Raw genomic sequence first — 13,018 nt, 5'->3', positions numbered from 1 at the left:
CCCACAAATAACAATTCTTCACTCTTACGCTCAAAAACTCATTGTGACTCAAGTAGCAGAGTTCCTGTGAAACAAATGGAGAGACAGAAGCATAGAACAGCTCGCCCTTGCCAAAAGATTGCCTGCAAAGCAGGAAAAGGCAGGCAGACTCCTCACCACCCCATCAGCACCACTAGGGATGCTCACAGGTCTGGCAGAAGGAGTTGCCTCCTTGAGCAGCTGCAGGTGAGATGCTGTAGCACCACTAGTTACACACATGGGATTTTTCCTGCCAGCATCCTCCAGTCACTGAGATCCTCACTGCTGTGGTGCGGACCCCTCTAGTCCTATCCTAAATGCCACGGAGTATGAACAGCCTGAGCAATAGCTACTAACACCAGCTCTACCTGCTCTGAGGGCAGTTCTCACATGCCATCTAGAAATGAAATTCTTGTCACGTACAAATGTTTCTGGTGTTTGCAATTAAGCAAGTACCAGTGATAAAAAGCCCAAGCAACTGCACAGTGCCCATTGAAGATTTTACACCACTTCCTAGTGGCAGAATAAGTCTAAACCTGGTTTTTACCGATTTAGTCTGTTGTTCACCTTGTTGTGACAAACAACTTCAAATAACTTACTTGATTACACTTGGGACAGCTCTAAGGCTATCAGCACAGCAGCCCCTTTAGACATAGCCCAAACTCCTCCTTGCCTTGCAGGCACAATGGCAATTGCTGGGGGTTTCCCAATACCAGAGCCCATCCCATGCCTGCACATGAGCTACCTCTAGCTACAAAGGGACATCTCAACCATCTCACTACACAGCACACTTCTTAATCATGGCAGCAGCACACTCCAGACCTGGGTGAGTCTTTCATGGAGGAGTTAACAGGATTCATCATTTTCACTTCAAAAGCATTTGTACCTCTGCAGGACTGTTGCAGTTTGACAAAGCCTCTGAGGTATACAAACCTTTAAGAGGGTATTTCTTTAAAAAAAAAATTGCAATTACAACATTTTTATGGTAACCACATTGCTTCCAATAAAAATCAATTTAACTAAAATGAAACTCTTAACTATTTAGATAAGGAGAACATGCAGGAGCCTCTTTTTTTTTTTTAAGGTGTGTCTGATAAAATCCAAAATCCCAAGCAATTATTTAGTTTTCTCTTCTCTAGACATGACCCCTGAGATTGAGATAACACTAACACATGGATACACCACAAACTAAAGGATGCTACAGCTTGCCATCTTGTTGCAAACTGTCAATTTGGTAATCCGGGCAGTAAATCTCCGTGCAGACAGTGCTGGGGGCCGAAACACACTCACACTTCTGACATTTAAAAGCAGCTCCAAACTCCCCGGATGGTTTCAGAGTGTGTCTTAGGTTACAATGTAAGATGTAACCAAAACTATGTATTCTATTACCATCTTCATAAGCTGCTAAAAACAGGTGGCGAAGTGCTCCTGATCATGTTTCGTCCCTCCTGACTCCCTCCGGGGGTTAATGGGCCATCAAGGTCTCACTGCATGACCCATAAAATTACATCATCCCATTGTGAAATGCTCCGCCCAGGGGGAGGAACCAAGCATTCTTACCTGGCTATAATCTGAGGCCTGGAACACCACGGGAGCATCTACCACTGGATTCCCAGAGGATATGAGCTTGACAACCACCACTGGAGAAGGACCAGACCCTTCTACAGGATCACCGCTTTGCCAGCACCACATCTGTCACTCCAACAAGGACGGTAGCCACTATTTAATTGGACTGCTACCACCACCCTGCCTGACAGGCTGTCAGGTTGTATTCTGACTCTGTCAGTGTTTCTGTACTACTGCATTTATTTTAACTTTCCTATTAAATTGTAGTTCTGACTTGGAATCTCTCACTGGTTTGCTTTCAAACTAGTACAGAGTGTTTTTAAGCAGCATTGCTTTTCACAGAATCTGAGGGACAGAAAAAGCTGACTCTGAAAAATAAGTCACCCTCATAACATCGATTTTCAGTGTCATGAATAAATACAGCATACTTCACTCTGTGTAATATTTTTATGGATCATCAACAATGTACCACAGAGACAGAAGGGAAAGCAGCACATGCATAGAAATCTTCTTGTTTTGTTTCCACTTCCTTTCTCTCTCTGAATTAACAGCCAGCGTGGACCCACTTTCAATCCAGTATCATTCCCCTTACAAGCTCCTGCACACACCCCAGAACCACTGCACTCCTCCCAGCAGCCCAGAAACTCTCAGGCCCAGGAAATGATGCGGTCTCATCCCCATTACCACCCCAACAGGTCTGAAATAAACTATGCATAATCCATCACCTTGAGCATTTTCACTTGCAGATTTTGAGACAGCACCCAGCTCCCAGCAGTCCAAGAGCACCAGGTACAGACACCCTGCCAAGAAGTGATGTTCTGGGGGTGCTTTGCACCTGCTGAGCCCCACGGGCAGCAGCTCTGCCTGGGAACACTCAGATTGTCACAATGAAAAGCCCCAGGAGAATTAACTGCAACGTACACGTGTTCATCTGCACATTTGCCCATGTACTTGTGCTCATGTGTGAGAGCAGAAAAATCTGTGAAGTTCCAGCGTACACAGATCAGTTTGAGATAGCCTTCCCTGCATTCCAGGAAGCCCGAGGATTGGGAATTGGTTGGTGGCTAGCACACTAACCTATACATGTGTTTACATGTCAGGCTCAGACAGTTTTCAGCACAGGTGGATATTTCTGTGATGGACTAAAATGCAAACGTGATCTGACTCGCATCCAGAGATAACACTCCCCCATCCAAAAAGCCATTCCTGAAAACAAGGCTTCTGGTATTGACATCTTATCAAATATGCCCTTTCCTGTAATTCTGCAACACGTCTTTCTTTGAAAACCACGGCTTGCACCACAGACCCTCTGATCATGCACTGCAGCCATGGGCTTTTTCCACCAGTCAAGCTCAAATTCCCATGTGGGCAATCTCAGTGGGAAGGGTCTGGTCTGGTTAGCAAATACATTCCTTCAGGGTATGTCAAAACATGCTGGCATTTCAGAGGCTTACAGCTCTTCCTGCACCCCTGCAGGATACTCATCCATGTAGGTGTCAGAGCACTCTACAAAGAGAGGCAGGAGTTGCAGCCTTACCTTCTGTACCATGGAGGGAATGGATGTAATTTTCAATGCCAGATTTAACACAATTTTTACTGGATGCAAGATCCCACCCCAGATCCTCATGCACAGAAAAAACTTTAAAAAGCTAAACCATCTTTGACTAGAAAAGATTTACTGAGAATTATTTCAGACCTTACTTGAGGTATCTGGGTTGAGTTTTCTGCCTTCTACAATAGAGGAGAAACTGTCTATTTTTGAAGTACTTTGAGAAGGGGGAAAGGCAAGAGAGCATCCAGTGGGGTCTCATCCATTTTCATCATCTCAGCAGCCCCATGATAACGGGGACACAGGTGGTGGGAGCTCACACTGTGGTGTCAAATCACAGGCACAAACCAACAATCAGTGTAAAGTTCTGTGGATGGTGCCAGGACAGATGACTCCTCATGGAGACCTCATGAGGGGCTGGAGAAGAGAGGCCAGTGTCAGCACAAGGTTCAGGAAAGGGGGCCTGGAAAATAACCACTATCAATCATAAGGATTTCTTGGGCCGCTTGGTGCCAAGCGTGTTTAGGTGCTTTTGCAAATCCCAGCCACAGCAATACACCTTCTGAAGCACCAGGATACAAACCACAAGCTATCAGGGAAGATGGAATTTCAAATCCCTTGGCTAGCCTTTAGGATAAAGGAGATTTTCTATCACAAAAAACTATCAGTCCAAACAGATGCCTCTCAGAAGACAGGAATATATCTCGCTGACAGCATCCAAAGTTTCAGCAGCAGAGCTGGAAACATGCTTTGTTTTTGTCTTTCCATGGCTACTGAAGACCATACGGAGTGTGCTGTCTCAGCACAGCCAGATGAGAGCTCTTTGTGCTTGTGTTTTTCTTAGCATCGTTTTAATTAACGTGCTGATGTCCTTCTCTCTCAGCCTCAACTTTTGACACTTTTCCAGCTGTGCTGAGCAGCCTCTCCTGTTACTATACCACCAGTGCCATAGGTATAAGCTCTCCTTTCTCCCATTAGCAGTGACAAAACTATCACTGGCACATCCCGAGTGGCAATTTCCTTGGCAATAAACCATCCAACACCAATGATGAGAAACAGGAATCTTTTTAAGACCCCTCAGTGCAACCAGCCCCATAGACCCCTCTCCTCTCTGTATCTCAGTCACAAATAAAAGCCCAGAAAGCCTTCTGCCCACTCCTTCTGCAAGAAGGCAGTTAAACAGAAAGCAGCACAATTCACAATTTAGGTAAACAGGCTGCTTTCATACCAGTTGCTCAAGCTATTACTATCATACCAGCTACATATTTGTCTTCTTGAAGCCCACAGCAAAATTCCCTGCCATTTCAAAGGGTGCAGGATTTTGCATTCCAGGCTGACAGCAAACATTTTTGAGACCCACTTTTTAATGGGGCACAGATTTCTGCTGAGGTTTGGCTAGTCTGCACCAGCTGAAATGTAACTGTATAAAGGATCAGCAGCAAAAGCAGCCAAAAGCTGCAAAACCAGACAAAGCAGGAATAAAACGGCAAAAAACTTTATTATAAAGGCCTGTAGGAACAGCTGCAAAAGCAACCAAAGCAGGGGTAAAATGGTGAAAAAGGAAGACTCCTTCCTTTCTCCCTCCTTTCTGAATCACAACTTTGGAGGAAGAAAAACACCTCTGGAAGTGGGACCCCAGCTGTGCTTCCACAAGAAAACAGAAGGTAATAAACCCATGCAAGTACCACCCTTTTCCTTCCCTCGTTGGTGAATGGATCCCTTTTTAGAGCACTTTGCCCACAAATCAATGACTGGATCCTGCCTCACCCGTGCCAGGCAAAGCCACCCATCCCCAAGGCAGAGCCATCTGTCCTTGGCGCCCACAAGGACTGGGGACAGCCGAAGTTGACTTCAGCCCATCTGGGCAACCCGAACTGCTTTTCCCCATCCCACCCTCTGGCACTTCCCCTCTGTGCACTCACTCAGGCCTGTTGCATTCTCGAATCGCTGTCTTTATGCCGCCACCACAGGTCCTCGAGCAGGCCCCAAAGGGGCTCCAGGTGCCCCATGCTCCGTCTGTCACCGGCGCCTCTCGCTCCTTGGGCACGCACATCCCAAACCTGCAGTGCTGTGTATGAAGGAGAGACATGGCAAAGGTGGGACTGTGTTGCTTTGCATTATGAGCGACTAACAGTGACAAGCCTGGGCAACAAGACTCAGCCTCACTTATTTCTCAGCCACACACGATGATTTTGCAATCAAATAAAACTGAACTACTTTATATTTTGCCTGTCACCCCCATATTTTTCTTTCTCTGTACCCTTAAATGACAAAGTGAAGGCAAGGTGCTGAGTCCGTGGAATGATTTATGGGATGAAGACTGAGGAGAATAGCAATCACTGAATATTCCCTACTTACTGGTGCTTAGCAGCACAGCAAAGCTCACAGCACTGGCTTTTCAAAAAGCTGCTTTATCTGATTTCCTGGAGAGCTGCAGAAACTGTGCCGTGCCAGGGGAGGAGACAGGCAATGAGGAGAAACACCAGGGAAAACTCAAACCTCCCCACAGCTATCCAGCAGCAAACTTCCAAATCCAAAAGGCAAATAAAATAGAAAAATGAATTCCTCAACCCAAAGTGTTTTTTTTTTTACACTCAGACATAACATGGGACTTGCCAAGACCTGGTCTACACTTCCATTTTCCAGCTATGACTCTTGCTTTCTTTTGTTTGGAAAACCAGATTAAGTTATCTTGGCAAGCCCCCCATCCCCATTTTCATGGTATAAATTGTGTTCTTTGGGGTATGTTTACCAGATGTACTAAACAGACTTCTGCAGAGGTGAGCTCTAGAGAAGAGTCACCTTCTGGCCTCACCAGAGTGGATGAAAAGATGTCCCTTCTCAGTGAACAGTGCTTGCTACAGTTGATTTAAACCCAGAGATATGCAGATGCCTAAATCTTTGTAATTATGGGAAGCCCAAACATTGCTGATTGCTCACAGATTTCAAGAGGCTGCAGACTACAGATTATAGGTAGGGAGCATCACTAAAATATTCCCTTGCAGTATTTCTGTGCACCAGGTGCTGTTCAGATCTGATGATCTTTATGGAAACAGGGTCAAATTCGCTGATGCATCATGTTTTTCCACCCCTTTCACTAACAGCACAACGTTGTGTCAAGACATACCACAAGCTCATCCCGCTTTTTTAGACACCCTTATGAACCACATTGGATAAAGCTATTTAGGAAAACAGAGCAGAATCAAGCTGTCATGGGGCTGTGCATCCCACAGGACACCAGCTCTGCAGCACACAGACACCTTTTGCCCATGAAGGCTGACTTGTTACATTGCTTTGCTGATGAAGAAAGCTGATCTCAGGTGCATTTACCCATGGACATGGTTTGCAGGACAGCTGAAGAACTCATAATTTGAGTTCTGCATGTGGTGTTTGCTCAGAGACAAGCATGATCTCTAGGATGCAACATGCCTGAGATTTGCTTTCATCCGAAGATCTGATTCCCCAGATGAAACTGACTACAACCCATCTGCTACAGTAAAGGACAGCAAAAAAATCAGCTGAAATGCCTGTTTCTTTGCTGCAGGATGAACACTTATGAAGTACAACTCCTCCTGGCATTTAGAGGTTGAAAACCTGAAGGTTGGGGTCCCTATACAGGTCCAAAGAGGTCTGACAGCTATCATTAAATAACAAAAATACATGACACCAATCCAACAGTGCTGTCCCAGTGGAGAACTTCTTGCAGCAATGTTGATGCTCACAGCTAAATATCTAACTAGAGACATGCTTGGCACCACTGACCCAGGGAAGATGACTGAATAGCTAACTAGTGAATGAACACAGCTAACAGACCGTGACATGACCTATATGTCTCCTATCCTATGGTTGAGTATTAACCAGGAAGTCATCTACATCCATTGATTTTATTAAAAATTTGGGGTTTGGAGTTGATGGTAAAGCAAAGTGGGGGAAAAGAGCAGCTGTTTTAAATAAATTGCAAGATTACCTTATGAAAACGAAATGGTGTTTCCTGGAACCACACTGCGAACAGTCTGGCTATGCAACCTTTGTGCCTTTCGTATTTTAAAAATAATTTCTATGTTGAGATACAGCAAGAAAAACTAAAAAGCTTGCCAGGTCCTCTTTCCTATAACCTTACAGCTCACAGAATGAAGAGAATAAAAGGGGGGTTGTCTGGAGCAAATTCAGAGTATCTTAGACACACAGTGGAGCTGGAGAGCACTGGCAGGGATGGAAGATATTACAGCAGAATTTCCTTTCCTTTGTCTTGCCACTGGAGTTCCAGATAATTCACCAAATCCAGTTCCCATCCTTGGGCTGGCTGGCTGAATGGAGTAGCAGGGGACAGAATGGGGTGTGCAGCTCCATGCATGCATAAGAGATACACTACCTGCTGCCACAGGGCAGCAGACACAAATCATTACTATTCAGCTACTCTTCTGTTACCATTCTTTAAACAGCCCTGAAAACCACAAGGGAGAGCGGCCCAAATTTACAATCCTCTTTATTTTCTTTCAGAGATTTATCTCCACCCAACAACAAGCTGGTTCTGTGGAACACGATAAAACCACCACCCAGCAAAGCCAGACTCTGGGCTGGGCTTATGGTTTGATTTAGCACTATCAGATTCAGGGTCCTCATATGCAAAATATGCATAAGTTAATACTCCCATGTTGTTTTAATGCCCTTGATTTAAGAGTAAATGTAGAGCCCAGTTAAATCTACATCCAGTAGTTTTAGCTAGATCTCTTTTTTTAGCTATTCAGGCTCTCTTATTTCCAAAGATATCTCCATAAAAAATGGTATGGTATTTTCTCCATCTGCCAACCCATACAGCACAGGCTTTAAACATGCAGACTCGAGCCATTAGTCAGCAAGTAGCAGTTTGACAGAGCTCCAGGCCACAGCAGAGTACCAAAATAGCAATTTATTCCAAGGGAAAGCACTTCAGACTCGCACCTCAGCACTTTACAAGCCCAAGTAAATACTAAGCAGGACAGAGTTTATGATGATCCAAACTTTAAGCTTGAGTTAGACGAACACACAGACAGAAAATTACTCTGTAAAGCCCTTTTGTGAGAACACATTTAAATGCCTGAACATGAGTGGGCTGCATTAGCTTTTCTCAAGAGCCCATCTGCACTCAGCTGAGAAGTTGAGATCACACTTGTCTAATTTGTCTAAACTTGTCAAATTGTCTAAATTTGTGGCCTGAAATGTTTTTTGCTCACATGGTCTTTATTAACAGCCATGCAGCTGGACACTGCACGACACGAGGCAGCTCTGAAGGGGTGCTGATCTACTCAGCTGCTGCTCTTTGCACATCACTCTGGTCATACCCAAAGGTAAGCGCAGGTTTGTTGCAGCCCAGATTTTTGGAATTCCAAGAAAATTTCAAGGTTATTGCTGATCTTTCAGCAGTGAGCAGATCCCAAGCTCACCAACAGAGAAGCTGAGGGCACAAGGTCTCAAGTCAGGGACTCCACAGATACCTACACTTTAGTGTATGTATCAAAACGGGGATTTTACACAAAAACATTAAATAGACATTCCAACCATATCTCTAATGCACATTCTCAACCATGAAAACAAATCTGCAACTGCACTTTTCCCTAAGAAAGGAAGGCAAATTGATACATGATGCTCATTGTCCTGAAGGAAATCAGTCAAGCATCATTGAACAATCGAGTTTTCAGACACATGGAACAAAAGATAAATTACCGAAGAGTTCCACAGCCTGTATGGAAAACTATATTTAAAAGAGCATCCAGAATTTTTTTAAAAATACATTTGAGAGAATATGATTTAAAGCTTTGACTCTTCCAAAAAAATCCCATTATTATTATTATTATTAATACTAATTATATAATAATAGTAATAATATTGCTCTTAAGAGCTGGAAAAGCAAAATTTTAAGCTATACCATGTAGAATAACATCACACTATTTTTACTAGACACAGATGGACAATACTTTTGTTCAGACACAAATGGTAAGAACCAGTTAGCATTTTTATTCAAAAGCTTCAGTATCTCAATAAAAGAAAAATCCTCTCAACTATTTTTCTGCAGATACGAACAACTAAAAATTAAACACTTATCCTAGAAACCACAATGCTAGCTGGAAATTAACATTGCATGTGGAAATTGAAAGTTTCTATGAATTACTGCCAAAAATGTTCCATACAGAAAATGTCAACCAATTCTATATTTTACTCTGAAGTTGTCAAGATGAAAAGCCAGCTGACAAGTTTACGTTACACAGAATTACTAATTGCTCACATCACATAGGCGATTTCTAACAAAAGCTTAGGGAAGCTTTGCAGAAGTTTTGCTCAAAAGTTCACTCAAGGGCATGAATTTAAAAAGATAAGCACTCCAGAAGGAATTTAAACAATGTTATGCTAAGCAGCCAACTTCAATCACATTATCTGGGCTAGAGATGGCCCAGGCACCACCGGGCTTGAAACACATCGAGCTGCTTTGGGCTTCCACCACTGCAGTCAGAGCCATGCCCCACACAACTGGCATTAGGGTAGGATGATTTTGACTGATATCCTCAGCCTGAACCCAAGGAAATAGAGACACGAAGGCTCAAACCACCAGGTATTACAGACCTTTCCAGGCTCACATTCTGTCCCATCAGCCCAAGGTGTGTGTTGGGTTCGACATCCCTTGTGAGCACCATCGACGTTGATACACCAAAGTCGTCGACACTGCATCTGCTTAAGTGATTGCAGAGATCGAAACATTAAATAAGTGCCATATGCCTTACCAGACAGACAATCCTTTATGAAATTATCCCCCTAGGATGTATCATTAACTCACAAGCTTGACAGTAAGTTGATGGATTGTGGGTCTGCCATTCATCCAAACCCAGGAGACCTTATTTTGCTCTGGCAAAACCAGGAAAAATAAGGTGTGAAATTTCACTTACCATATAGGGGCACACTTGGGATCCGGGTCCAAAAATTAACTCACATTGTTTGTTGACGTCATAAATCAGCCCTGGGAGCTGCTGAGGCAATGTGTAAGTTCTTGATGAAGGTTCATCAAGCAAACACTCCCCATAACCAGTGCTACAACACAAATCAGAACAATGGTGTTAAATAGGAGGCGATGAGATCAGAAACCACTTGTGTTTGCCTGAATTAGCCTTTGGGCAGTTGTACACCACATTTGCCACATTTAACAAGCACTACAAGAGCTACTGCAAACTCATGCACAGGAGGATGTGTTACCCATCCACCACCACCCTTGTACTGTGACAACAACCATCCACCACAGCACAGTCAGCTACCCTGGCAAAAACATTTCTGAGTGTGCATTTAGTTGCTGAGCAAGTGCTGGTACATTTTTATGAAGAATTCAGAAAGAAAAATAATTGATTAGTGTCTTGGGGTGACTTTATGATGTGTATCCTCTATCACTGCCCTATGCCCAGAAATTAATTTTTGTACCTTTCAATGCTTTTAAACTGAGCCTGAGAGGGGGAAGGAAAAACTGAGCAAAACTTTTTCAAAGCAGTTTGCAGCTTGTTCAAGGTCACACAGAGATAGAGACTTTTTTTCCAGCTGCGGCAGGAGAGCGAGAGGGAAGGGAAGCACCCGGCTTGCTTTTCTCTCCAGCCAGCTTTCGGCAGTTTTTTTCCTCAGCTTTTTATTTTTTCCTTTGGGGAGTTGAACTTTTGTTTTCCTGGGACTTCGTTTCTTTCCCCTTTTCTCTCTGCTGGACCGTTTCAACATCAGAACACATTGGGAGGACCTTCCACCAAGGCCTTGGCCGTGGAAGTGGGCCCACCACCCTGTCCCAGCTCCAAGGAGGGGGAGAGAGAGATCTACGGAAGGACTCTGGAATTTTCCCAGGTTTCTCTCAGCAGGGCGAGGGGTTTTATTATTTAGCATTATTATCCTTTTCCTGTGTGTTCGTTAAATAAATAGTTTTTATCTCTTTCACTTTCCTTTGAGGAAAATTTATTTTTCCTGAACCTGGTTGGTTATGCCTTCTCTCAGAGGATATATTTCTAAATTTGACCAAACTGGCACAGAACTGCCCAAGGGTCTGAGCTCCTGGATTTGCCAGAACACCATCATGGTTCTCATTCTGTTCCACATCACAACACATGGGAAGGCATCACAGCAAAATGGGCGAATCGCTGTGCATCAAACTGAACCGTGGGCTCCTGGAACGGTGTTCCCACCATGGATTAGTGCCAGGGCTTTATCTTGACCTGTGGAGCAGAAAGGCAGATTCAAATTTGCCTTCTAAAACACAGCTCCGTATCTGGGCCACAGGGCTTGGAAAAGTCATTCTTCAGGTTTGAGGAGAACACACATTCCTTAAAAGCAATATCCATGGGGGAAGACCTGTTCTTCCCCATTGAGAGGCTGGTCCTTGCCAGCTTATCATGAGGTTGAACTGGCAGGGGTGCATTCCAGCTCTATGTAAAGGATGTGTGCACACACAAATCCCTCTGATTTCCTCCAAACGCTGCACACTAGGACTCCAAATTAACCAAAGAACTCTATGGGACACATGCACATGTGAAAACAGCCCAACACATGCATATGCAAGGCCTTACTCCAGAAATTCAGTGATGTACTTCCTACTGCATTTTGACCACATCCAGGGATTGGTGTAGAAGTTCAGTGTTGGTGCCATGACATGCTGTTGATTTTTACCTCCATCTTCCTTGCACTTGTGATTGTCATCATGTGGCATGTTAAATCTAAGAGAAAAGGAGCAGCGAAAAGAAGAGTCAGTTAACAGGCAAACATCAGGTATCCAGCATAGCAAGGGCAACAGTGTGAACAAAATGCAAGCAAACCCAAGACTTTTTCCTAAATATGCTGCTGACAGATATTACAGAATAGAAGTACTAATACACACATATTCATAACAAATTCAGAAGTGTTAACTAACAGGGTTTCTAGCACTCATCTGGAAAAAGCTGTGCAGCACCCTGCTAAGCTCTCTACTCTGTGCCTGCGTATATTTAGCCAGAGAAGTCCTCCAGGGAGCCTGGAGGAAGATGCAAATCCAGCTGCAGTTTCCTTTTCAGCTGATGGCTGCTATCCTGCAGACAGGCTGGAGTCTGGCCCCACCCTCATAAAAATGGCAAATACTTTGGAACTGACCACAGATTCAAGAGTTGATCTGAGGGAATTCTGAAGGAGATTAGTGATTTGAGCCCACTGACTGCAGACCCTCATGCACACAGGCAATACCATGTTGGATGCAAAATATTTTCTATCCTGGGCCACACTGCTGCCTAAGTGGGGTTGCACCAGGGATAGACTTGGCTCTTATACTTTATGTGGCAGGTTTACAAAATGCCATCAAGCATTGGTATCAGCAGAAACCAACATGAAGTTTGCAGCACATGACACTTTGAAGAATGTGGTAAATTCGCTAATGGAGACAAAGTGGCTTAAAGTGCTGTGCTGTTTGAAGTGGAGAAGGGGAAGTGACCTGGTGTGATCCTGTGTTCCAAGGCTGGGGAGTTTGTATTTCATTAAGATTACCTCCAACAAACCACCGTTTTACTCTGCTCTCTGAAAAAAAGAGCACAGAGGCACTTCCTGCTCGGGAGCACTGCTAACCCCCTCAGCAGCTCTGGGGCAGCATCAGCGAAGGAATTAGCCACAGGTTAGGTGTGGGTAACACCAAAACTTCAGGGACTTTCTGTCAGGAAGTCCCTTTTAAATAAATACTACTGTGGTTAAAAATAGACTGTCTCAGCCAGCTCTCCATGAAGAAAAACAGAGTTTAGAACAATGAGAGATCTGTTCCCAAGTACTCATCCATCCCACACCTACAGACCTCCACTGCAAAGCAGGCGTGTGGTGGGTTGGGACTTAGGTTTTGTCTCAGATTGTATCCAGGGGTAAAGGACTATGTGATCT

The 13,018-nt window shown here is 44.1% G+C and overlaps 1 protein-coding gene across 7 annotated transcripts in view; it reads right to left on the bottom strand.

Annotated features, from left to right (window-relative positions):
* Positions 1 to 13,018, bottom strand: part of ADAMTS9 (ADAM metallopeptidase with thrombospondin type 1 motif 9) — an 81,264-nt gene that overhangs the window by 50,786 nt on the left and 17,460 nt on the right. For 5 of the 7 annotated variants that reach the window (XM_032121107.1, XM_032121111.1, XM_032121112.1 and 2 more), the window contains exons 9-12: positions 11,695 to 11,841; positions 10,051 to 10,192; positions 9,731 to 9,838; positions 5,056 to 5,201 (exon numbers count right to left, since the gene is read on the bottom strand). In XM_032121107.1, the coding sequence (XP_031976998.1) occupies positions 5,056 to 5,201; positions 9,731 to 9,838; positions 10,051 to 10,192; positions 11,695 to 11,841 (543 nt within the window). The remainder of the gene's footprint in view (positions 1 to 5,055; positions 5,202 to 9,730; positions 9,839 to 10,050; positions 10,193 to 11,694; positions 11,842 to 13,018) is intronic. The other 2 variants (XM_032121108.1, XM_032121110.1) reach the window with 1 other exon arrangement.

The sequence above is a fragment of the Corvus moneduloides genome, chromosome 11 (genome assembly GCF_009650955.1).
Source record: "Corvus moneduloides isolate bCorMon1 chromosome 11, bCorMon1.pri, whole genome shotgun sequence".
NCBI classification, from domain to species: Eukaryota; Metazoa; Chordata; class Aves; order Passeriformes; family Corvidae; genus Corvus; species Corvus moneduloides.
The sequence above is the reverse complement of the archived record's forward strand: the minus strand, read 5'-3'. Positions and strand labels throughout refer to the sequence as shown.